The following is a 27,885-nucleotide window of genomic DNA, read 5'->3' as shown; positions in this document are numbered from 1 at the left end:
GAGTGGTCAGTAGTGGTAGTCGGGCACCATCTAGTTCATCTGGTCTCAGGCTAGTGGTGGCTGTGGTTCCTGGGGTCCTTTAGTCCTTCAGACTTATTGCGTCCTTGAGTCTTTTGTTTTCTTCACTCTCCTTTGCTGTGGACAAAAAGAGACCATAGTTGTATCTTAGACAGCCACTTGCAAGCTTTTAAAACCCCAGTTGCTACTCACCTAAGTAGGATTTAGAACATTGTCTTTATGAACCATGTTATACCAATTGACTTAGATGTCCCCTGAGACTGTGGTCCCTAGCCTTCAAGTGAAGTAACGCAGTTGTGCAAGGTGTTTGGTTATGTCTAAGAAGTTTCCATGGCTGTGTCCCCTGTGTGCTCTATTGTATATGTGAATATACATTCAGCACATACAAATATGTATGTAGAAATATCCACAGTCAAACCTATATATGCACGTGGGTGTATTCCCATACATCCTCCTCCACCTATTCCACATACATATCCACTTATGTATCCACTCATAAATTATTGTTTGTTATTACTGTTGTTGCAGGATTGTGTATGTTATAGTATTTACTGTCATTGCCTTTCATTCTTGCATACCTTTCAGTGTCTTCCCTTGCCTTCATCATGTTGTGCTGACTTCCCCCATACTGCGTATTGCCTTTTCCTCCACCGAAGCTAATATGTGTCAACTATCTAGTTAGTGATTCTCCCTCCCTCTCCCTCCCATCCCTGGTAACGATCAGAGATTTTTTTTTTTTTTTTTTTTTGGTGTGTATAAACCTTCTTGACTTTTTATAATAGTGGTCTCATACAATATTTGTCGTTTGCTGATTGACTTGTTTCACTCAGCATAACATCTTCCAGATTCGTCCTTGTTGTGAGATATTTCACAGATGCATCATTGTTCTTTATTGTTGAGTAGTATTCCATTGTGTGTATGTACCACAGTTTATCAGTTCTTCTGTTGATGGGCATTTCCATTGTTTCCATATTGTTGCTACTGTGAATAATGCTGCAGTGAACATGGGTGTGCATATGTCTATTCATGTGATGGCTCTTATTTCTCTAGGATATATATTTATGAATGGCATTGCTGAATCATATGATATTTCTATTTCTAGCTTTTTAAAGAAGCACCATACAGTGTTCCATAGTGGCTGTACCATTTTACATGCTCATCAGCAGTGTATAATAGTTCCAATCTCCCCACAGTCTCATCGCATTTCTTGTTTTCTTTTGTGATCAGTACTGTTATTGCTGCTGAGAGTTGGTATCTCATTGTAGTTTTTATTTGCATCTCTCTAATGGCTAATGATCACAAGCATCTCTTCATGTGTTTGTTAGCCACCTAAATTTCTTCTTTGGTGAAGTGTCTGTTCATGTCCTTTGCCTATTTTTAAATGGGATCATTTGTCTTTTTGTTGTTGAGGTGTTGAAGTTTTCCATGAATTTTAGGACTAGACACTTGTCGGGTATGTCATAGACAATTTTTTTTTCCCCAGGCTGTAGGTTCTCTTTTTACTCTTCTAGGCAAAGTCTTTTGAAGAGCATAAGTGTTTAATTTTTAGGAGGTCCCATTTATCTAGTTTATCTTCTACTGTTTGTATATTTTTAGTTATGTTTGGTATTCTACTTATGCCATATATTAGGACCTTTAGTGTTGTCACTATTTCTTTTCTATGATCTTTATAGTTTTAAGTTTTACCTTTAGGTCTTTAATCCATTTTCAGTTAGTTTTTGTGTATGATTGGAGGTATGGATCTTGTTTCGTTTTTCTGCATATGGATATCCAGTTCTGCCAACACCATTTGTTAAAGAGACTTTCTCTTCCCCTTTTAATGGACTTCCAAACTTTGTTAAAGACCAGCTGTCTGTAGGTGGATGGAGGTTACTTTTGGGTTTTCATTTCTGTTCCATTGGTCTCTGTGTCTGTCGTTGTACCAGGACCAGGCTTTTTTGACTACCATGGCTGTATAGTAGTAGGTTCTGAGATTGGAGAGTGTGAGGCCTCCTACATTGTTCTTCTTCTTTAATAATGCTTTACTTATCCGGGGCTTCTTTCTTTTCCATGTAAAATTGGTGATTAGTTTTTCCATCTCATTAAAGACTTGGATTTGGATTGGGAATGCATTATATTTGTAGATCTTGTTGGGTAGTATTGAAATTTTCACAAGGCTAAATCTTCTTATCCATGAGCATGGGTAGGTTTTTCTGTTTATGTAGGTCTCATTTGGCTTCTTGCAGTAGTGTTTTGCAGTTTTTCTTTATACAAGTATTCTACATTCCTAGTTATGTTTATTGCTAAGAATTTTATCTTTTTAGGGCTATTATGAATGGTATTGTTTTCCTGATTTCCTTTTTGGAGTTCTCTTTTTAGTGCAGAGGAATCCAACCGATTTTTGTAAGCTGATCTTGTACCCTGCCACTTTGCTGACTACTTCTATTAGTTTTAGTAGCTTTCTCTTGTGGAGTCTCTGGGATTTTCTGTGTATCTGATCATGTCATCTGCTAATAGGGATAGTTTTACTTCTTCCTTACCAATTTGTATGCCCTTTATTTCCCTTTTTTGCCTTATTGCTCTAGCTAGGCTTTCCAGTACAACAGTGAATAAGAGTGGTGATAAAGGGCATCCTTGTCTGATTCTGAACTCAGGGGGATTGCTTTCAGTCTCTCTCCATTGAGAATAGTGCTGGCTGTTGATTTTGAGTATATGCCCTTAATTTTGTTGAGGAATTTCTGTTGTATTCCTATTTTGGTGAGAGTTTTTAATCAGGAATGGGTGTTGGACTTTGTCAAATGGCATTTCTGCATCGATTGAGATGATCATGTGATTATTGTCCTTTGTTTTGTTTATGTGGTGTATTATGTTGATTTTCTAATGTTGAATGATCCTTGCACACCTAGTATGAAGCCCATTTGGTTGTGATGTGTTATTTATTTATTTTATATGCTGTTGAATTCTATTGTCTAGAATTTTGTTCAGGATTTTTGCATCTATGCTCATGAGGAATACTGGTCTATAATGTTCTTTTTTAGTGGTGTCTTTGCCTGGCTTTAGTATCAGGGTTATGCTGGCTTCATAGAATAGATTTGGGAATATTCCTTCCTTTTCTGTATTCTGAAATAGTTTGAGTAGTATTGGTGTCAGCTCTTCTCTGAATGTTTGGTAGAATTCTCCAGTGAAGCTGTCTGGACCACAGCTTTTTTATTTTGGTTAGGAGTTTTTTTTTTTATGACTTCTGCAATTCCTTCTTTTATTATAGGTCTGTTCAGATTTTCTACCTCAGTTTATATTAGTTTTAGTTTGGGTAGACTGTGTGTTTCTAGAAGTTTGTCCATTTCTTCTAGGTTTTCAAAATTTTTGGAGTATAATTTTTCATAATATTCGGTTAGGATCCTTTTTATTTCGGTTGGTTCTGTTGTAATGTCATCCATCTCATTTCTTGTTTGGGTTACCTGCGTCTTCTTTTATTTTGTCAGTTTAGTTTCGGTTTGTTGATTTTATTGATCTTTTCAAATAACCAAGTTCTAGTTTTGTTGATTCTTTCAATTGTTTTTGTTTTCTGATTTGTTTATTCCTGCTCTAATCTTTATTATGCCCTTTCTTCTAGTGGCTATAGGCTGCTTTTGCTCCTCCTTTTCTGTTTGCTTGAGTTGTAGGTTAAGGTATTGATTTTGGCCCTTTCTTCTTTTTTTGATGTGTGCATTTACTGGTATAAATTGACATCTGAATACTGCCTTTGCTGTGTCCCAAAGGCTTTGGTATGTTGTGTTTTCATTCTCGGAATTTTTTGTTTGTTTGTTTCATTTTTAATTGCTTCTGTTACTCAGTGGTTTTTAAGCAAGGTGTTATTCAGTTTCCATGTATTTGATTTTTTTCCTTGTTCTTCCTGTTATCAGTTTCCTTTGTAGCATTGTGATCAGAGAATATGCTTTGTATTACTTCAACATTTTTGAGTTTATTGAGGCTTACTTCGTGGCCTAAAGTATGGTCTCTTCTGGAGAATGATCCATGTGCATTGGAGAAGAATGTGTACTGTGCTGCTGTTGAGTGGAGTGTTCTGTATGTCTATGAGGTCAAGTTGATTGATTGATTGTTGTCTTAGTCATCTAGTGCTGCTATAACAGAAAATATCACAAGTGGATTGTTTTAACAAAGAGAAATTTACTTTCTCACAGTCTAGTAGGCTACAAGTCCAAATTCAGGGCATCGGCTCCAGGGGAAGGCTTTCTTTCTCTGTCGGCTCTGGAGGAAGGTCCTTGTCATCAGTCTTCCCTTGGTCTGGGAGCATCTCAGCGCAGGAGCCTCAGGTCCAAAGCACACACTCTACTCCCAGTGCTACTTTCTTGGTGGTATGAAGTCCCCACTCTCTGCTTGCTTCCCTTTCCTTTTATGTCTTGTAAGATAGAAGGCGGTGCAGGCCACACTCCAGGGAAACTCCCTTTACATTGGATCAGTGACGTGACCTTAGTAAGGGTGTTACAATCCCACCCTCATCTCTAACATAAAATTACAATCACAAAATAGAGGACAACCACACAATACTCAGAATAATGGCCTAACCAAGTTGACACATATTTTTGGAGGACACAATTCAAACCAGGACATGCTACATGTTTAGTTCTTCTGTCTTTGTTGAGTTACTTTCTAGTTGTTCTGTCCTTCATCAAAAGTGTGTGCTAAAGTCTCCTGCTATTATTATGAACTTATCTGTTTCCTTTTCTATACTGTTAGAGTTTGTTTTATGTATTTTGGAGCTCTTTCGTTGGCTGCGTAAGTATTTATTATGGTTATGTCCTCTTGGTGGATTGATCCTTTAATCATTCCTTGTCTCTTATGTTGGATTTTACCTTAAAGTCTATTTTATCAGAGATTAATATTGCCACTCCTTTCTACTCTTTTTTAATTACTATTTGCTTGAGATATTTTTTTCTATTCTTTGATTTTTAGCTTGTTTTTACCTTTGTTCCTAAGGTGTGTCTCTTGTAAGCAACATATTGATGGGTCATGATTTTTTATCAGTTTTTTTACTCTCTGTCTCTTGACTGGTCCATTTAACACATTTACATTCAGTGTGATTATCAATAGGTGTGAATTAACTGCTGTCATTTTGTTGTGCTTTTTTTGTGGTGTTGAGGGTTTCTTTGTTCTGCTTACTTTTCTGTACTGGATTTTTTTTGTTTATGGATTTTCTTTTCATTTCCTTTGTTGTTGTTGATTCTGTGTTTACTGAGTCTTTATAATTTTCCTCTTTTTTGATTTCAGTGAGTAGGTTTGTTAATTTTCTTTGTGGTTACCTGGAAACTTACCTTTGTCATCCTAAGTTTGAAACAGCATGTTATGTCTTGATATCACCTTGACTTCTTCTCCATATGGAAGTTCTGTATCTATGTCATTTATTCTCCTTTTTTATTTTGAACTTGTCATCATTTAAAGATTGTCATGTCTGGTTTTTGGTTTTCAACCATGTAGATTTATTTTATTTTTGAGAATTCTGTGTCTTGGTTGGTAACTGTGTGGTGCTGTCATGCATTTTAATCTCAGTTTGTTGTCTTCTGTTGTTGGTTATCTGTCTGAAGGACTCCCTTTAATATTTTGTGTAAGGTTTGTCTGGTTTTTACAAATCCCCTTAATTTCTGTTTATCTGGAAAAGTCCTAGTTTTACCAATGTATTTGAGAGAAAATTTTGCTGTATATGTAGTTCTTGGTTGGCAATTCTTTTCTTTCAGGATTTTATGTATGTTATCCCATTTCCTTCTTGCCAACATGGTTTCTGCCAAGAAATCAGAGCTTAATCTTACTGATTCCCCTGTAAGGTGACAATTCATTTTTCCTGAGCTGCTCTCAGGATTCTTTCTTTGTCTTTGGTTTTAGGAAGTTTGATTATGGTATGTCTTGGTGACTTTCTTTTGGGGCCTATCATGTATGGGGTTCACTGAGCTTCTTGAATGGATATCTTATTGTCTTTCATCATATTAAGAAAGCTTTCTGCCAGCAAATCTTCAAAAATTTTCTCTGTGCTTTGTTTGTCTTCTCCTGTTCTGGAATTCCTATCAGGTGTAAATTATTCCTCTTAGGCTTTCTTCATTTTTCTTCTTTTTTCTGAATTTTCTTCAAACAAATTAGTATCAAAGGATTTGTCCTCTATTTCTCTGATTCTGTCTTCCATTGATTCAGTTCTACTCCTATGTCCTTCCATTGAGTTATCTATTTTTGAAATTTTTTTGTTAATCTTCAGGATTTCTAGTTGCTTTTTTTATATGGTTTCTAATTGTGTATTTATTTTGTCATTTTGTTCTTGTATTTTCCTGAATTCTTCTAGAGCTTTTTCCTGTGTTTTTCTTGGTTTTGTCTGTGTTTCCTTGACTTCTTTCTTGATCTCTTGGAGGATCCTGTGTATAAGTCTTTTGAATTCCTTATCAGGTAGTTCCATTACCATTTCTTCCTCAGGAAGGTTTTCTGGCCATTTATTTTGGTCACTTACTTGAGCCATCTTATCCTGCTTCATTATGTGGTTTGATATTGTCTGTAGTCTCTGAGACATTAAGGTGTTATTATATTTATTTATTTATTATATGTTTGTTTGCTTCATCCTGATTTTTTGTTTTGTTCTGTTTTGATATGTCTAGGTGGGCTGAGTGGGTGTGCTACTCCGGTTGCTAGTTTGGCAACACTGGGTTGCTCACCACCTGTCTCCTGCTGGGTAGATAGTGGCTAGGAGTGTGAGCGTGGGTCTCTGTTGGCTACTTATGTGGGGCAGCTGAGGGTGGACTGGATGGTTGTTGATCACTGCCTATCATCAATCCAGGGGCTCAGAAGTTGTTGTTGGCACTTACTGAGTGGCTGGGATGGCAGATGTGGTGGGTGTGGTGGGCCAGCAGGAGGCAGGGTCACCACCACTTGTCAGGTCTGGAGGGTAGATAGTGAGGAGTGGATGGCAGGTAGGCAAGCATGCGGGGGTGTGGCCATGTCCACTCATAGGGTGGGGGGGCAGGTGGTGGGCGGGTGAATATGCAGGCGTATAGTTGTCACTACTCCCCAGGTCGGGGGTGGGGTGGGGGTGGCAGGTGTGTGCATGCATGCTTGTGCAGTTGCCATTGCTAGCTGGGTCGGGGGGGTGGTGGGCAAATGCGTGTGACAGCAACTGATTGCTGCTGCTTGCTGGGTGGGGATGGTGCGTGGTAGGCAGATAAGCACGTGGAAATGCGCTTACTTCCTTAGCTTACTGGTGGGTGGGTGGTGGCAGACAGGGCTGCGTGAAGGGGGAGGAGAAGGCTTGTATTATGATCTCTGGTCAAGCTGGGTGGGTAGAGAATGGCACCCTTTCCCACTTTTGATCAGGAGGGTGGGAGGAGGTGGAGTACACCCCTTTGGCTAGTAGATGTAGGTGCCTTGGCACTTCCTGTCTACTGTAGCCAGCAGTCAGTACCTGCCTCCGATCAAGTGTGGAGGGGGCTGCCCAGAGTTTGGTCAGATGGGAGAACCTCCTACCAATACTCTGCAGATCCAGTGCCCCGTGTGTGTCACTCACCCCAGAGGTGAGAAACTGCTGCTCAAGAGTATACCTGACTCTGGATCATGGCTCCCTCCCTACCCTGTGTATGACGTGATCCCTCAAATTTTTGCTCTCCCTTCTGTGTTTTCCTTCCTTAGACTTGAATCTTGATCCACTCACCTTGCTTCTCTCTGTGTGTGTCTGTACAGTTTCTCTGTCTCTTATGGGAATTCTGTGAAGTTGCTTTCCTTTGCTCCTCACCTGGGGTCACTACTGACTTTGTCTCAAGATGGCCACGTTGAGCCTGGATGACTGGCAGAACCCCTCCTCTCTGTGTTACTCCTCGTGTGCCGCGTTGATTCAATTTTTTCTTCTAGATGGTGTTTGATTAAATTCTTTATCTTTCCTTTTTTATGTTCAGGGTCCCAGGATTGTTATCTGCATCTGTTTCACTTGGTTTTTTGGGTCTTTGCTGTAGAGGGATGGTATAGTGCATCTGACTAAGCTGCCATCTTGGCTCCTACAATATTGCTACTCTTATAGTAACATATGTTTTCAGGAGCAAAATTAATCTTTAGCCTTAGCTTATAAATGCAGTTAATTCCTTTGATTTATTTTTGAATAGAGAAAAATGTTGTATTTTGATTTTGATACCTAGAAGAAGAGTAATGGGTATTTGTCTCAGGCATTTGTTACAAATTTATGTTGTGTTGATTGTGTTTTAATTTTAAAGATGGTGTCTTCAAATAATATTCGTGAAAAGCTTGAACAAGAACCAATTAGTATTTCCTGAATAGTTTACTCACATAGTTTCAATTGCTAATCACAAGTAAGTAACTTCCAAACTTTTTTAACCTTGAGCCTCTCACCTTCTTCTTGGGCTTATATTTCCATTTGATTGTAAGACTTCTGCCTTCCTGTGTCTGTCTAGTCATTAAAGCAAGACATCATCCATTTGAAATTGTACTCAGAATTGCTCTGTGACTATTTATGGGCATATTTCTAGATGGTAAACATAGTGGTTAAGAATGTTATGCAAACTACTTCAGCAAGTGCGTTCTTAGAAAACCTGAGGACCAAGGTTGTCTTTAATCTGTTCTTGATTTTTGAAGTAACCAGTGTTGGCCATGAGAAAGTTGCATGAACTTTCTCAGATGTACACAATATCAGATTGTACAAAATGAGAGGAACAGAGAATCTAAGATTTTATTAGTCTTTCCTTTACTTCTGTCATATAGAAATAAATGTATACTCATAAAAACCTTAACAACTTCCATTTCCTTAAATACCATTTGTTTTGAAAGGTATGTTGACAGCAGGAAATCTTCAACTTGTACTTCCCCTTATGATATTCTCAAGGTGTGTGTAAAGATTTTGAGAGTTACACTCATAAATGATAGAACCAGAATTTGAATCCGGGCTATCTGACTTGAGAGTCTGTGCTGTTGGGCCAGTTATTTAATCTTTCTGCATCTTAATTCCCTCATTTTTTAAATGGGAATAATAATAGTACTTAGATCATTGGGTTGTTATGTAGATGAAATGGGTTGATTCTAGAAAAGTGCTTAAAACAATGCCTGGCACATAGTAACTCTTAGTAAATTTTGTCTTTTGTTCTTGATATTATTCTCATCCATAGGGATGAGAGAGTCCTTGTTCACAAGGAGCTCATAGACAGTGGCCATTTAACAGAAATAGAACCCTTAGCAGAGCAGCTGTATGTACATAAAATAATTTAAAGGTACTGGTGCTGGGTGTATTGATGGATACTCTAGGTCCATGGTTCCCAAAGTGAGGCCCCTGGACCACAGGCATCAACATCATCTGGGACCTTGTTAGAAATGCAAATTCTCAAGCCCCACCCTAGACCTACTGAACCAGAAACTCTGGGCTGAGGCCCAACAATCTGTGTTTTAACAAACCCTCCAGGTGATGCTGATGCACTGCATTGGGCAGAAGTGGTAACTCTTCATTGCTCCCCGGGATTTGGAGTGTTCACATTTGTTAAAGCAGACAGTCTCTGTCCTGGGTCTGTTATACCTAGTTTTATGAGTTCCTGACTTCTAATATAATAGGAAAAACATAGGTTTGCAGGTACCGAAATTCAGACTTTCTAGTATTTCAAAAACTTGCATGGAATCTATTCCACTTTGATTTATTACCTGGAGAGAGTCAGGGCTCATTTCATATGATGAAACATTGGTTTGGGGGATTACAAATGTGTGTGTGTGTGTGGTATGTGTACATTTGTATAGTTATAGGTAAACCTATAGGTAAACCACATAGTTTTATTTTATGTCTTCAAACTTCTATATACGTTGTTTCCTTTTACTTGGAATGTCTTCACCAATCTGATCCACCTGGAAAGCCACTCTTACCCTTCAGAACCTATTTCAATCCTCGTCTCCTTTGTCTGTGTGAAGCCTTTTCCAGCTATCCCCCTCAACTTCCGCTCTCTCCCTGCAAAATCCCATATTAATCACTCACTTCACTCTACTGTATTCATATGTCTACAACTTCACAAGTCACATTACCAGGCAATTCCTAATTTGCATTTGTGTTTCCCCTATTAGAGTGTAACCTCTTTTTTGCACTTCCGCCTACCCCAGTGATGGTCACTTACCACACCTTCAGACTGGAGGCCTGAAGCTATGTTTTATTTGTCTGGCAAGCTTTAGAAAAAGTAAATGTGTATATACAAGAAATGCATGTATCTGCCTTTACTCACATTCTCTTCCTACCTGCCAATGCCCTGAAGACTTTTGAGTTCGGTATACATGTTTGGATACCCTTACTAAATGTTTGTGAAATCAAAATAACTGAACACAACTTTAAAGGCAGAGTATAAAGCACTTAAACATTACCAATGACAAGGCAAAGTCATTTGGACCATGAGGTGGCTAGCCTAGTTTCTTGTCCAGATTGCATTCCTCATTAGCTGTGTGATCTTGTTTAAGTCATGCAACCATTCTGTTCTGTTTGTCTACTCAGTAAAATGAGGTGTTTGGAAAGAATTACCTCCAATGCTCCTGACAGAGCTGAAATTTTGCAAGCCTATAAATTGTTAATGATTTTTGGTTTTTACCTTCAACCAATTTGAAACTTTCCCTTTTAGGCACATTGCAAAAAAAAAGCAAAATTGTATAAGATATAGTAAAATAATTTTTTAATTGAATTTAAAAACAATAGTGACATCATTTCTACTTCCAAAATATATACAGAATTTGGCCACTTCTCAATACTCCTATTGCCACTAAACCAAAACAAACCAAACAAAACAAAACAAACCCGTTGCCATCGAGTTGATTTCAACTCATAGCAACCCTGTAGGACAGAGTAGAACTGTCCCATAGAGTTTCCAAGGAGTGGCTGGTGGATTTGAACTGCCAACCTTTATGGTTAGCAGCCGTAGCACTTAACCATTACGCCACCAGGTTTCCCTACGGCCACCACCTACTCCAAATCCTTCTCATTTTTGTCTGGACATCTACAATAGCCTCCTAACTGGTCTCTTTCCTTAAAAGTTTCTTCCATCAGTGTATTCTCCATGTTAAAACTCATTCGTCTGCTCAATGCCTTTCATCACATCCCATTAAAGGTAAAAGACAAATTTCATCTTATGACCAATAAGGCTCTGTGTAATCCTTGCCCATTACTTCTGAGTTCATCATCCTATTCTCTCCCCTGTTTCCTTCTACTGGCCCCCTTGCTGTCCCTCTCTGCCTCAAGACATTGGTACCTGCTATCCCTCCATCTGCCTGTAGTGTTCTTCCTCCAAATATCTAAATAGCTCACTCCCTCCTCTTCCTCACACCCTTACTCAAAAGTTAGCTTCTCAGAGAGGCCTTTTCTGGTTCACCTGCATAGATTTCAACTCCTGTTTTCCACACTTCACTCTCCCTTTGCTACATGCTTTGTTTTTGTCTGTTTTTTCCTCTTCAGAACACTGCCGCTATCTAATGTTTATTTATTTTATCATCTCTCTCCTCCACTAAAGTGTTCCCCATACACACCACACATTTTTCTCATTTCATACTTGCTTATATAATTTCTTCCACTCAACATGCCATCTTCCGAAAGCAGTAGCAATTTCTTTTTGTCTTTGAAATCCTTTTCTGATTTCATTAACCAGAAGTCTTGCTTTTTCCTCTGGACACAATCTAAATCTCTAAATATATTTATTCAATTTCATCTGTATGTATTTGTATATCTGACTTATTTACCTCCTTTAGATTTAAGCAGCTTGGGAGCATTGACTGTGCCTGATTTACCTCTGTGTCGGCAAGCAATAAGGCCTTAATAATGGATATGGAAAGGTTAATTCATAGTAACAATTGTTGAATCAGGCTACCATTTAAATTTAAAGGCTTAATCAAAATGCAAGCTCCAAAGAGCAAGGAGTTTTGTCTGCTGTTGTATCTCCACCATTTAGAATAACCGTGCACATACTAGGCATTCAATATTTGTCAAATAAATTAATGAAAGTGAATTCACAGAACAACCTCATACAGAATGAATAAGATTTTGTTGAACAACACCTAACTTGAAGGATTTTTGCAAATTGGATCATGTTTGCATTTTATTTTGAGAATGACAGACAATTTAAGAGAATTCAGAGGATGGATAAGGAAGTCATTTTCCATTATGAAAATGGGAAGAAAATTGAGTATGCTCAGCCTGGAAAAGTGAACTTTATTGCAATAATAGTGAAAAAAAAAAACAAAAACCACTGTTTCACGGTATTAAATATTGCTTCAAAGTGTTATATGAGTATACATTCCTGGTTATAATTACCAACTCATCGTTTTCTGAAAGTATGTAAAACTTACATTTACCCATAAGAAAGGGAGCCATTGCTTTTATTCTTCAACTAGGTCCAGCGGTTAAATTTAAGCTTATTTTGCAGGAAAAATAAAATATACACTCAGGTCTTTTATGATTAAGAAAAAAAGTAGGGGAAAGGTTGGAGTTCTTGAAGTAGCCGGAGAGAGTATTAGAGTTGTGATGAGTTGGAGGTTACTAACCAAAAACCAAACCAAATCCATTGCCGTTGAGTTGATTCTAACTCATAGCAACCTTATAGGACAGAGTAGAACTGTCCCATAGGGTTTCCAAAGAGCAGCTGGTGTATTTGCACTGGCGCCCTTTTGGTTAGCAGCCTACCTCTTAACTACGACAACACCAGGGCTCCAGAAATTATTAAATCTTCCCTGAAGTCACTTGATTTTGAAGCTCTGAGATGCAGGTTGACTTGCTCAAGGTTAGTAAGTAGAGTCTTGTTCTGCAAAATCCAGATATTTTGTTCTTTCTTGTATATCAAGTTATTGCTTGAGAGGCTGTTGAATTTGCCTACATTCTCACATTTAATGTGGGTTGTAATTAATGGCAGTTTGATTTGTTATATGTGGCTGGCTCAGATAGGCATTCACTAGCCACCAACTACATAGGGGATAACTCATAAACTTATGCTCATATGGACCAGTGTTTTACAGGGCATACTACGTGTAAGCATGAAGGAAGAACTATATATTTTCAATGAAGGATTTGAAAAGTAAAATGGTTCCCTATGTATGAGGCATTATTTTATGAGTCTGTGAGTTTGGAGCATATCAGATAATAATAGCTAATTTTCACTGAGCACTTTCTAAGTGTCCAGTTCAGTTTGAAAATTTTATAAATTTAATTCTCATAATAACCCTATAATATAAATACCATAATCATTCCAATTTTTCAGATGAGAAACCTAAAGAAGGTTAGTAATTAGCCCAACATCACACTGTTAATAAATTATACGCCTGGGATTTGAACTCAGGGACTTTAGTTCCAGAGTCGGTGTCTCCACCCACTTTCCACTGAATCCCCCATTTGTCTTTCCTGGTGACTGTTTCCCAATGCATAATAAACATTCCATTAAACCATAAGTCTGCATTCTTCTGACAACACATTTAAAAAGCATTCAGAAGGAATATGGTCTTCTTATAAAATATTACGGTGGTTTACTTTAGACAGGCTAAACACTGAACTCCAGGGGATTTTTGTTTTCCAATTTGATGTTTTCAAGCTATAAATAAAAACTGTTTTTGAAAATAGTAAACCATTATACAATGATTGTAAAGATCTTAAATAATCTGGCTACCTGGTTCAGATACCTGACTTGGGAACTTTGAGGTGTGTAGGATGTGCATGTTTGTGTGTGTGTATATTTTCATGTATTATTCTAGATAGAGTGGTACAAAGCAGGCATCCAGCCAAGATCTAGTGAGGTTGCTCTTAGTACATCTGCTTCCTCTGACACAGAGACAGAATGTAGAACACATACTCATGTCAAAATATGTCTGTACAGCATTACTAAGCTCACTCTATAGTATTATATTTGAATTTAAAAACGTATCCTAAAGAAAGTTTGTCTTTATTCCCTCTTACTTGGATTGGCAGATGCCATTTTTATTGTTTCTTCAGTAGATCCTAGGGCTCAATCCCAATGCTGGAGGAGGTGGTGTGTTGTATAGTATTTTAGAGAGATACAGTCATGGATGTTCATAGGTATGTCTCCACTTAACAGCTGTATAAACTTGGACAATTTGCTTAGTGCTTTGATGCCATCGTTTCTCATCTGCAAAATGGGGATTATACATAAAAGCTTGAGGAAGTGCTGTGGAAAGGAAGGAGGAGAAAGCTACGCTAGCTGAAGTATGATCAAGGGACATTGCAGGTAAAATGTAGGACTTGAGCAGAGCTTTAAAGACTGTGCAACAAGCCCTTTTATCAACCACATCTGCAGCATTGGCACTCTTTTAGGCCCTAGACTCAACTTTCTCATCCTCTGGGGAAATTGGATCAAAGTCTAATTTGGACAGGGTTAAACCCCACTGCACTTGGGCTTTCCCTCTCAGGGGTTAGAATGAGCCCAGATTTGCTCTCTGTCCTTTGACACTCCTGATGACCTGAGCAGGGAAAGTCCTTCCAAGATGCAAGAGAAGATGATCCGTCTTGCTGATATATCCACGTTCTTTAGAACAGTGACTCTGAAAATATTTCTCACATTAGAATCACCTGGGTAACTTAAAAAATTCCTGATGTCCAGATGTGATCTGCAGAATCTCTGAGGATAGAATCCGGGTGTCAGTAGTCTTTTAAAATAACCCAGGTGACTCCCAAGTACAGTCAAGTGTAAGCGCAGTGATTTATTTTAGAGCATTGCTTCTCATAGTTGAGTGTGCATTCGAATCACCTGGAAGGCTTGCTGAAATACTGATCATTGGGCCCTACCCCCAGAGTCAGATTCAGAAGTTCTAGAGTGGGGCTCAAGAGTTTGCATTTCTAACAAGTTCATAGGACAGGACTTTGAGAACCACTGCTCTACAACAGTTCTCCAACTTGGTTGTTGTTGTTAGGTGCCGTCAAGTCATTTCCAGCTCATAGTGACCCTATGCACAACAGAACAGAGACTGCCCAGTCTGGCACCATCCTCAAAATCATTGTCATGCTTGAGCCCATTGTTGCAGCCACTGTGTCAGTACATCTCATCAAGGGTCTTTCCCTTTTTCACTGACCCTCTACTTTACCTAATGGATTATAATTACCTGGGGATCTTGTTAGCATTCAGATTTTTGATTCAGTTGGTTTTGGATGGGGCCTGAGTTTCTGCCTTTCCAACAAGTTCCAGGGAATGCCAAGGCTGCCCACATTTTTAGTAACAAGGTATGGTCCACTGATTGTAAGCATCAGCATCCCCTGGATGTTTATTAGAAATGTCCCAGACCTACTGAATATGAAATAGATTTTTAACAATGCTGCCCATTGAGATCATCTGAGCAATTTTAAAAAATACTGATGCCTAGGTTCAATACCAAGAGATTCTGATTTAATTGGTATGGCTGTGGCCTGGGCATCAGAATTTTTAAAAAACCCACAGAGGATTGTAATATGCAGCAAAGTTTGTGACCCAGTGAACTAAATTATCTTTGGAATTTTTCAGTTTCTAAAGTCTGAATTCAAAATTTGCATTCTCGAACTTTTGAGACAGAATTATACAATAGAACATTTACTTTAAAGGACAGTAAAACAACATTGCTGTTCTTTTATGGGATATTTTGTGATATTTTGTTGTAAAAGGATACCCTTGCACTGGAGATGGCAAAAAAATGGCACAAGTCCCCCTCCTGTGTCCATGACAGACATCCCTAAATCTCACAACATTTACTGCTGCCTAGCCTCAAATGACTTGCTAAGGCACTGTTCCAGGCAGCTACAAAAAAGTGATTGGAATTGCACATATGCCTGCCATATGCATGCTTCATTTTCATTAACATCAACATATTGAGGGCCAACTGCGTCCTAGTTATGTTGGATTACAAAGATGAATCCGATACAATCCTGCCTTCTAGCTACTCCCACAGCAGTAGGGGAGGTTGGACATCTATGTAAAACAAAACCTACCAATATAAGGTGGCACTGTACTACCAGTGATTAGAAGAATCACCAGATTTCAGAGATGAAAGAGGTCTCCAAAAGCCATGGTGCTCAGTGAAGGTGGTTTTTACACTGAATCTTGAGGAATAGGAATAAAATAAGCCAAGTGAGGAGAATTGCATTTCAGATGAGGAGGCAGAAGATAGTGGAGTGGAGAAGGCTCCTGCCATGATGGGGGAAAATGAGATCACTAGTTTGGTTGAAGGAATTACCACATGGCCATATTTTAGAACGCCTTAGCTGACTATTTTATAGGAAACAGGGAACTGATATAAGGTATTGAGCAATTACAATTGAGTGACAAGTGAGATGTGGTACTTTAGAAGCATTTTCCAACTAGGGATTATAGTAGAGATGAGCTGAGGGAGAGATTTTAAGGTAGAAGAGAATAGTAAGGACAAAATCATCATCTTATTTGTCCATTTCGAAAAAGAGAAAAAAAAACCAATATATTAGTTTCTATAGATTAACTTAATATTTTTGGATTGAGGTTTTTTTTTTTTTTTTTTTTAATCATGAGTAATAAGTGTAACATTTGGGCCTCAACATAACTTAAAAATAGAATCATGAATGTTCCATTTGTGGATTTTCCACTGACTTTCAACTGTATTTAAATATAAATGTTCACCCTTATTGTGTGTATAAATTGACAAAAGTGCTTTCTTGTTTTGATAATGAACAATAACAAAGTACAAAGCTTTAGTGGAGCGTATCTCAGCCATCTCAAATAAGTTTGCTTGTGTTGTGTGTGAGTAATGATAGAAGAAAAGTTTTGCACCTTCTAGGTGGAACATCCCTGTGTGACTTAAAAATTCCTCTAAGGCCTCCACATTTCTTTACTATTGTTCCATTTTTTTTTTTTCACTTTATTTACAACTACTTGGATTGTAATTACTAGAATTTCTCTTTTATGCTTTAAGAGCAATGATATTTTATTGCTTTATCGCCATCAGAACCTAGGTTCACATCTTAGCTTCTTCACTAGAAGACTCTATGACCCTGTGAACCGTATTTTTGAGCTTCTGTTTCCTCATGTGTGAAGATGGCTACGGGAATGGAATTAATTTTTCTATGTTAGACTTTAGCCACCATGTTGGCAGGGCTATGTTTGTCTTTTTCACCACTGTATTATAAGTACTTAGCACAACGATTGGGATATATGTGATGGATTGGTAAATAAACCCAATAGGCCAGAGTACCATTTTTTGCAACATAGTGTTTGATGTATGCTTTTTGGAAGATACAGATCTGAAAGCTTCCAAACATCAGGATTTCTTGGAGGATGTTTTTTCCCATTGATCTTATGGACTGACACCTGTGCTGATCACCGAAGTCCTCAAATGGGCTGTGAGACAAGTCTTCTGTGTAAGACAAATTGGCTGTAGAGGATGAGTGATGACAGGCATTTGCTTTCATTATCGATAATGATATGCTTCATTTTTCATCTCAAAGGGGAAAAAAAAGAATCACATTGAACTCACTTGTTAACTATGCAAGTTTTTGAATGTCTCTGAAGTATCGTGGGAAAGGTTGTAGGGTATTATCAGGATTAAAAGCCAGTGGCAGGACTCCTACCGGAGCTATGGGAAACATTTCAACAAGCTTTTATTTAAAAAAAAGGATCATCATGGTGCTCATTTTCACTATGTTGAAAATCCACATTGTTTGCTGTCAGCCTATGCCTACAAGAAAAATTTAGACACTAAGCCCCAGACCACTAATGAGTTCCATAAGTCAGTAAATTCAGTGGAGAAACTAAATCACTAAGTTGGATTATCTGACCAATCCAGTTATGTACAAAATAGGACATCAGACTGAAAGCACTGATTTAGCATACCCTCAAGTGTGTTGATTTTTGCATTGTTTAAAAAACCAAAACCAAACCTACTGCTGTTGAGTTGATTCTGACTTATAGCGACCCTATCTGGACAGAGTAGAACTGCCCCAGAGAGTTTCCAAGGCTGTAATCTTTACAGAAGCAGACTGCAGCATCTTTCTCCCGTGGAGTCGCTGGTGGGTTCAAACGGACGACCTTCTGGTTAGCAGGCAAGCTTTTAGCCATTGCCCCAGAAGGGCTCCTTGTGCACTGTTTACATTGTTTTATTTTAAAGATATAGTTGTTTTTGTTTACTGAGTCTTTGATATAGAAATGAAATACCTTGCTATTTTCTCCCAAGACTTTTTAAGAAGTTTTAGTTGAAATATGGTATAATGATCACCCTGCCACCTCACCCCCATCATGACCGCTCTAGATTTGGAAATAGAAACCAACAACACGAATAATGGCACTTTGTATTTTACTTTTATAGTTTAAGAACTGCGTTTTTAAAAATTTATTCTTTTAATTGATCTTCACAAAAGCCCAGTGAAGCATTCAGAACAAGGAAACTGAGGCTTGGAGAGGTTAAATTACTTAGAGTCACCAAGATTACAAAGGTATTTAATTTTAAAACCTCCTACTTAAAGCTATGTCCTCAGAACTAAAGTTCAGTCCTCAACCTGGTCTTGAGTCCTTGACTTTAAAGCTAAAGACAGAGGAAAATCACACCTGTCCCTTAATTTCTGTAGGATATGTTTTAGAGAGTTAAATTCTGCAACCACAATTGTTTAGGCTTCTACTATGCAATGCTTGTGGGTCCAAAAAAAATAAAACGTGCCATACTCTTGAAGACTCCCTGTTTTGTGAGGAGACTCAGTCAAACAATACATATGAAAAAGCAACATGATAAATGCTGTGTATACAATGCTGTAGAATTAGGATCAGGGAATAATAAATGTATGGAACCACTCCTGTGTTGGAGGACTTAAAAGCTAGTTTGATGACTACTCAACAGAAAAAGTATCTTCCTACTGAGAAGAGGGCAGTGGAACAATTGGCCTCAGTAAATGATAAATAAATGCCAGAAATAAATACACATTTCATGAATAAGGAAAACCAACTGAATGGCCTGCAAATATTATTAAAAATATAACAATCACAAATATGATTGCAAGAAACTATAGGATTATAGGAGAAGATAACCTGGTACCAACTTATTTTTTAGGTTAAGATTTTGTAGGATATGACATTATTCACACTCTAACAAAATACCTTTTTTGAGAACATTTTGAAGTGATTGATATTATGAGAAATGATATTGAATTTTCAAGAGAATCTGATATTGGTACTACCCACTTTATGAACCTGAATATCTCCATTTTCTTAGTTTTTAATGGGTCATAGAATTCATTTTATTGTTGTCCATTCTACAAAATTAACCTGGAAGGTCAAAATACAGTTGTACTCTTTTATGATGTAAATGTGTTCATTGTTACAAGCAATAAGGATTCTGTCCTTAGAAGTTATAGGAATAATACTAGATTTACATGTTACAATGTTGAATTTGTCATGAGCTTTTCTTTCTTTTTACCTCTCTCTCTGTCTCTCTCTCTTTTTTCTCCCTCTTCTTTGCAACTTCGTTGATTGTAACATTAAGGACTTTCTTTTTTGGATTGGTTATTACCTTTTTGTCACTGAAATAATCTGGTAAAGATAATAGACAAGTAGCAAATAAGTTGACTAAAAACATAGCACTTTTACAAAGCTGTTTTTCCCCTCTGATCCAGTGCAATTTTACAAGATGTCTAAGTTATAACAGATCTCTTCTCTTCCACTTCATTCCCTCCAGCCCTGCCGTCTTCCCCCAAGCACCCCAGCCCCATGCAGCCTGTGCTTCGGCCATCTCAGACTTTCTACCATATAGGTTTTCTGGTTTTCTCTTTAGATTCCATATTTGAATTTTATTCTGTGTTGATTATGTATGGTAAATATTATCTTCAGTTTTTTTCGTACATGTTTAATTATGGAAATATGACCTAGAAAAGCTATGAATAAGCAAGCTTAAAGAGAAACACTCCCTCATTCATTTATTTATTCAGGGAGGATTGAGTAGCAGCTTCTAAGACCCAGATGCCATGCTAGGCAATGGGAATAAACACGAAAGTGTCCAATGCCTTCAAATTGCTGGACAGAACGGGGAGGTGGATCTTCAGAAAGATTAACAGATGAAGGTGTATGTCCCAGGGATCATGTCTGTTGGGTTCGTTACTACTTCCCCAGACCAAACACAACATTTGGTGTATAGTAAATGCTCAATAAATGTTTATGGAATACGTAAACACTTTTTGAATCAGGGAAATAGTAGAGGTATTCACAAGGTGCTGTATGAGTATCTTCTCCTATAGTTTAGGGTGGTACTTTTCATTCACTTTGTACCCAAAAGAGAAGTTAGAGCTTTTTATGCCCTGAAATGAAGCTGAATAGTCAGATATTTAGTTTGATGTAAAATGACATTTTGCACGTCAAGATGCCTAGCATAATGCCTGACAAAAAAAGTAAGCATTCAGTGAATATATCTTTACTTTTTCCTTTCTCGTGTACTATGTTTCTTTCATTCTGTCTTTCTACCTAAATTTCAACCTGAGACAGACGGGTTTTGTAGGGTAATTTGGAGGTCCCCTTTGAAATAATCAATCCAAAATTACAAAATGGAATTTAGGTACAAAAGGGACCATTTCGAGTAAGAAAATAGATCACAAAAATATAAAATTTTAAAAAGCTGAAACTACCGTGAAGACTTTAAAATCCAGAGAAATAGCAAAATACTTTCATTACTTAACTGATAGATGCCAGTCAATAAATCACTATTCTATTATTTTTAGCTGTATAATCTCTGAACATCTTCCATATGACAATGGCTTTACAATACATTTTGTGTGGAAAAAATAGAAAGATAATTCAGCCATCCCTGTAGCAAGGTTGAAGTTACTCCTTTGTTATAATTTAGAAAAGTTTCTTTAAGCTTCACAGCTCATAATTTACAATAAAAGAAAATCACAACTGTTAATTTCATGTAAATGTTTAGGATTATTTTCAAATTGGGGGATTTTCTTTCATATATGAATTGCTAGATTTTAGGGCATTTCTAGTCTATCCCCCACCTACCCTGGTGAATAATCTTTGAACTGATGCTAGTTATTAATCCCAGTGCACACTGGTAGGCCCCCTCCCAGCGCCTTGGATGGATCCCATGTAATTTAGGGGCTATGAAACTGAAGTTTCATTAGTTTCACAGTAAACCCACCTCAACTTTGGTCAGTAGGGAAAACAGCACAGAGTTGTTTTAAGGAAGAAAATTATGAATTTTGATAATACAGTTTAGATCCAGGACAGGGAAGCTGAGAAGCAAGAGAAAGAACTTGGGACTAAGTGTGTCTTTTGAAGCAGGGCATGAGTCTCAGTATGAAGATATGGGGAGAGCAATATTCCAGGAAGAGGGAATGAAGTAAGCACAAACATGGAGTTTAGAAGGTAGGAGAAAACAAACCTATTGCCGTCAAGTAGATTGCGACTCAGAGCAACCCTACAGGACAGAGTAGAACTGCCGCATTGGGTTTCCAAGGAGCAGCTGGTGGATTCGACCTGCCAACCTCTTGGTTAGCAGCCAAACACATCACCACTTGTGCCACCAGGGCCCCAGAAGGTAAGAGGAGGGAGATTAAATTCCTAGAAGCAGTAAATAAATGCATTAGAGTGAATGGTACCACGTGGTAGAAATGTACATTGCGTCTATATATAACCTTGATTATTAGGCTGAGATGTTTTGAGTTTTTAATTTCATTCTTATCTTAAAAAAAAAAAAAAAAACAACACTTTTATTCCAAAAGGAAATATAAATTCCTGGAAATAATGTGTCTTTTCATGGCCCTTATAATCAATAACATTTATTAAATAAATGTTCCGTACATATAACTGGGCTAGATGTTGCGGAGATGTACCCTTTACAATCTTGCATTATAGGAAGAGAGACAGACTTAAACAAATAACTCTAATACAATGTTCCAGATGTCATTATGGAGATATGCCCATGAAGCAAACAATTCTGGAAGGAAGAACAGCTATCTCTGTCAGGTTGGGGCAAGACTCGTGGAAGAGTTGAATAACGTATGCCTTAAAGGATGAAAAAGAGGTTAAGATCAGGTTAAGAAGTGGCAAGATGGACTTTCCAAAAACAGAGAGAGGACAAAAGGAAAAGCAAACAAATAAAAAATCCAGCTGGAAAAAGATGAAGGGGGAACTTAAGAGGAAATGCTGTATGAAGCTGGTTAGGGTGGATGGGATGTGTGACAGGTGATAAGCTGCACATGTCGGTGGAGGCCAGGTTGTCAAGAGCATTAAAGGCCATAGTAAAGAGTTTGAACTTCACCTTGTAGATAGCCAGGAATCACTAGAAGTTTGTAAGCAGGGAAACAGCAGGAATCAAGGGAAGCAACTTGAAGAATACTGTGGGGTCAAGTCGCCCAGTTATTATGAATGAGGGCAGTGGGTTTGAGGATGGAGAAAAGACTGGAGATTCACTGAGCAGAGACGGGATTCGGGGAAAGGGAGGCAGAGTTTGCTACACTGAAGATAAATCAAAGATAAGAGTAAGTCATTTGCCATTTGGGGAGATTTTTAAGAGGCAAGTGAGGACCCTTCCAAAGAGAATAGTTTTTAGCTTTTACCACTGAAAGTTCTATTCAAAATTGTTTACTGAATTTTTTTTTTAATGGACTTGGTAACTCTCCCAAAACATACCGTCTAAAATCTATTATTACCTTAGGGTTCATATAAAACTTTCACAAAAATTTTCTTGCCTTTGCCCCTGCCTGGACTTTGCAGTTTTCTCATATTCCTCACATGGGAAAAATTTTATAGTTCTGTTTTTTCCTTCTGCGTCACCTAAATGGACTAATATTCTTAGCATTTGTCCGGGGAAATCTTTAGAAAAACATTATACGGGATTTTGGATTTAATCACTCTTTCTCAAAAGGATTGTCATTGAACCTAATATTTCCAGCTGCTGTTATTTACCATATATATAAGCACCTTACCAATTTTTTCCAGCTGCTGTTATTTACAATATATATAAGCACCTTACCTCATAGTTCGTACTTTACCCAGTAATTCCACTATCATTAACAATCTGTATCAGTTAGGATTAGAGGTGTCTATGTGCTGTGCAGACTGAAATAACAAGGACTCATTCTCTCACAGAAAAGGCAGATATAGCTAACTGACTGCTGGACTAATGCCCTGCTCCACACAGCCCTCAGGGACCCTACTCTTTCTAGCTCTCCTTGCCTGCGCTCCCATGGGAATAGTCCTTGTTTTCATGGTTTGAGATGATTCAGCCACCACTTCCCCATCCAAACAGCAATGAAGCCCAGGGTTGCGCACCCATAAGCTGTCTTTATGGAAGGATTCCTCAAGCTTCTAAAGTCACATCTGCCTACGTCCCATTGGCTAGTACTTAGGTCAAAGCCACACCTATATATAGAGTATGTGGGGAAACATAGCTAAATCATCTGTTACTTTGGGAACAGGTGAGAATGGATGTTAGGAAAAATTCAGCTTTAAAGGGAAAAAGGAGGAAACATTACATTTTGGACAGATAACCACAGAGAGCCAGAAAATCTTTGTTTATATGCAGTTTCAACTGGGTTACTTCTCTGAACCTGTTGCTCTTCTAAAAATTAGGATAATTTTTTTCTTAAAGTCTTTATAGTATTTGTGGTTATCAGGATCAAATACAATAATGAATTTGTCAGCACTTTTAAAATTAAGTATATAAAAATATCAAGTTTTTTTTTTTAAAGTAATAAGCAAGCTGCTGAATATGACTCCATAAATATTACTGAGACAGTATGTCAGTTTTCTGCCTCAGGCCTTCGGTACCCTTATTTGACAGACAGAAGAATCCGACATTAACTAATGTAAAGAGAATATATCTCTGTTTATGAAACACTTTCAAGAACATGATAATGAATTTGATTCTTCTTTTAACTCTGTGCAGTGGGTAGGAGTTAGCACTCTTGTTTTACAGATAGGAAAACTAAGACAGGGAGGGTAACTGAGTGGCTCAAAGTCACTGGGTTTAGAAACTACATTGTCTGCAAGTCTTTCACCTGTTCCTTTAATTTGTCTTGCTGTTCTAATCTTATATGCCACCCTTCTTGTTGACCATTTGGTAAAATCTAGAATCTCTAAGATTAGAGTGACAGACTGTCATTTATCCCACTTTAAGCACATGGTGCCCTTCCCCATTTCCCCCCAATATGACTCAGGTCCTCCAATGTGCCTGTCCCTTCCTGCATACAGACTTTACCCTGCAGAACCACCTAACTTCCTGCCTCATTGAAATGTCCTTCTGTTCTTGGCTTACTCAAATTCTGTCCATTCTTGAAGTGTCAGCCTGGTTCCCACTTTCTTTGTGGGGCATTTCCCAAATGTTTCAGGCCACACAGATCTCCCACTTTCCTGCACTTCTGTAACATGGAGAATATAGCATAGAAAATGCATATATTACATTTAATTATAGAAGCGAATCAGACACTGTTTCAGATTATTCTATCCGTCTTAGTTTTCTCTGCCCAACTAGACTTTAAAGTCTTGTACTTCTCTGGTTATTTTAGTAGCACAAGGACAGTGCTGAGAATGTCAGAAGAACTAAAACAGTTCAGATTCAAACAGAGCCAGCAATTAATTCTTAAGCATCTACTAAGATTCAGTTTGAAGGTTTATGACAAATGAAGAAATGACTTTCAGAAAGGCAAAGAGACTGGTCCAATGTCAAACAGCTTGGAATAGAATCCAGCTCTACGAAACTGTGGTCTAAGGTTTGACCTACTGCAACAGCAATCAGTTGAACATTTGACTGAAAGCTTTGTTTTGTTTAAGTTGAGGGGTGTGTGTGTGTGTGTGTGTGTAGCTTACTATCCTAGGTTGAGAAGACCAAAACCCATTGCCGTCGAGTTGATTCCGACTCATAGCAACCCTATAGGACAGAGTAGAACTGTCCCCATAGGGTCTCTAAGGAGCAGCTGGTGGGTTCGCACTACCAACCTCTTGGTTAGCAGCTGAGTTCTAACTGCGCCACCAAGACTCCAAAGTTGAGAAAAGCCCAGAAAAATAGAGGCATTCCTGATTGATGGTAGCCTTGACGTTAATTTACGTATATCTTACATGCAAAACTGAGAACATGACCAGAACTGACAGACATTTTGTCAGCAGAGAAGGCGGACAAGAACGTGTAACTAAGTCAGGATATTAAAGTGAACTGCAGGGATATTTAGTGATGCATGCAGTCATGAGATATTTAGTTCATGTCTACGTTGCCGTCTATAGAACCTAACTATACAATTGCTTTTTCCTTGTATGTAATGTAAATTCTTTCAGGGTAGGGGCTTATTTTATGCTTATGCTCATTTTGTAAACCTAACAATAACTGGAATCGCTCCAGGAATATGTAATTCATAGAAATCCATCGTTGGAAGACAAGTAGAAGATTATCTTAGTTATCTACTTTTCAGTGCAAAAATTCTTTCTCCAAGTGGACATCTAGATTGTTGAATATTTTCAGTGATGGTTAACCCAAATATTTAAAAGTACAAGCTTGTCCCCTTTTCATCTTAGGATGTTGAATTAAATTTCCCAAGTTACATTTTAAAGGTTTTTCATATCTATATACATATATATACACACACGCATATATATACACACATATATATATACACACATATACATATATATAATAAGGTGCCCTGGTGGTGCAGCAGTTAAAGCACTTGGCTGCTAACCAAAAGGTCAGAGATTTGAACCCACGAGCTACTCTGCTGGAGAAAGATGTAGCAGTCTGCTTCTGTAAAGATTTACAGCTTTGGAAACCCTATGGGGGGCAGTTTTATTCTGTCCTATAGGGTCGCTATGAGTCAAAATCGACTCAATGGTGGTGAGTTTTGTTTTTTGGTTTTTATGTATAATACCCGTTATAGTTTATCTGTCAGTCATCTATTTGTCTATATACATTTACATGTAAAAAAGTGAAATATCATGAGAAAATTTCTCCTGCCACCAGTGTTGCTAACAGCACGTTAGTGATTTTGCGTTGATTTTCTGTGCTCAAGACAATGCTCAGAGCGACATGGACAGGACTGAACAGGAGGTCTGGCGCGTGTTATAGAGATCATGTTTTATTACTATTTTATTATTTTATTTTATTATTACAACTGCAGATATGTTCTCTACATTGAGAATTTTGGGAACAAATTCTTTGTTTGTTAGAAAAAAGTATTTTATAATGCACTATATTAAAAAAAAATATATAAAAAAAAATTTTTTAGTGGAGTAGGGATACTGGAATCTCAGATCCAGGTGGGGGCCTTAAAAAAAATGAAACCAAACCCTTTGCCATCTAGTCAATTCCAACTCGTAGCAACCCTCTAGGACAGAGTAGAACTGCCCCATTGGGTTTCCAAGGAGCAGCTGGTGAATTCGAACAGCTGACCTTTTGGTTAGCAGCTAAGGTCTTAACCCCTAGGCCACCGTCTAACCCCTTTGTCACAGATTGTAAAACAGGAGCTGAGAGTTTGTGAGAAGTCACGTAGGTACTTAATGGTGTACAGAGACAAGAAGCTAGTTCTCACTGTAGGCCTCTCTCTCTCTCTCTCTCCCCACCCGTTTATATTTGTTGTTGTTGTTGTTAGGTGCCGTTGAGTTGTTTCCGACTCATAGTGACACTGTGCACCAAAGAATGAAAGCCTGCCCGGTCCTGTGCCATGCACAATCGTTGTTACGCTGGAGTCCATTGTTGCAGCCGCTGTGTCAATCCATCTCATTTAGGGTCTTCCTCTTTTTCGCTGATCCTGTACTTTACCAAGCATGATGTCTTTCTCCAGGGACTGGTCCCTCCTGACAACATGTCCGATTTACATTGTTAGGTTTTAATTCTAAACGAGTCAATTTAAGAAGCAAGATTATTCGTTCCAAAGGTCACTGATCCTTTCCTCTCTGTTTTCTTTTCTCTCTTCAAGCTCTCTTCAATCTAATTCCTGTGGGCCTGCGTGTGGTGGCCATCCAAGGCGTGAAGGCCAGCCTCTATGTGGCCATGAATGGTGAAGGCTATCTCTACAGCTCAGTAAGTACCTTGTGATGGGTGTGTGTGCAAGCGCGTGTTTGCTTGTGACCTGGCATTGAAAGGTAATCGAGTAACCGTTACTTAAGGGAAGAAAATTAGAAGTTGAAGTCATTTTGTATTTTCTGACCTAATCAGACTTGCTCTTAAAATTTATTCCCCAGTGTTTCAGGATTATTATGAAGGTCTTACAATTTGGAATATTAAAGTCCGTGTCTTGTTGCATGAGAAAGAGCCAGTTACTCTTCACGTGATATAAATTCTCTTTGTCTAGCTTCGACTTCTGGAAGGTAATCTGTCTCCTGAATTTTATATTTTGGTTTAATTCGAGAAGTGAGGCATTTTCTCTTTTTTCCCTTTACCTCTCCTTCAAGCACAGAGGATGGTTTGCAAGAGAAATTCTTTAAATTGTCTAAGAGTCTTCTCTGTTGCATTGTGGAGAAAGAACTTTCAGAAGTGATTTTGTTTTTGTCTGCATTTAATAAATATGTGTAGTAATATGTCAGATTCCAAGGTCACTTCCAAGGCATGTGGATTTATAGAATGAGATATAGATTTGGCGCTGGAATATTTGGCTTTTTATTTGCATTTTAATTACTATTTAGATGTCCCTTTGGGCAAATCACCTCTCTTTGCTTAATTTCTGCACCTTTCAAATGAGGGGGCTGGAGTCCATGTTGTCCAACACCTCTTTCAAATCTAAATTGAGAAAATTAGGTAGCAATCAGATGCTACTTTATCATCATTTCTGCTGAAAATAATACAGGTAAATAAATTTTTGGTCAAAACAATAGGCTTTCATTCTACATGCGTCATAGTCCTAACAGTTCTTAATGTTCAGTTACAGACTTCATTTTTTTAAAAGTAAAAATTAAAATAAGAAAAAGAAAGATAAAAGTTTGTTGCTTTGAATAATTGCTGTTAAAC

At 37.9% G+C, this 27,885-nt stretch overlaps 1 protein-coding gene across 2 annotated transcripts in view; it reads left to right on the top strand.

Moving 5' to 3' along the window:
• Window positions 1-27,885, top strand: part of FGF12 (fibroblast growth factor 12) — a 587,132-nt gene that overhangs the window by 377,232 nt on the left and 182,015 nt on the right. For both annotated transcript variants that reach the window (XM_004373566.3, XM_004373565.3), the window contains one exon: window positions 26,858-26,961. In XM_004373566.3, the coding sequence (XP_004373623.1) occupies window positions 26,858-26,961 (104 nt within the window). The remainder of the gene's footprint in view (window positions 1-26,857; window positions 26,962-27,885) is intronic.

Source organism: Trichechus manatus, unplaced genomic scaffold (assembly GCF_000243295.1).
Source record: "Trichechus manatus latirostris isolate Lorelei unplaced genomic scaffold, TriManLat1.0 scaffold00026, whole genome shotgun sequence".
Classification (NCBI taxonomy): Eukaryota; Metazoa; Chordata; class Mammalia; order Sirenia; family Trichechidae; genus Trichechus; species Trichechus manatus.
Note: the sequence above shows the minus strand (reverse complement) of the source record. Positions and strands in the feature narration are given on the sequence as shown.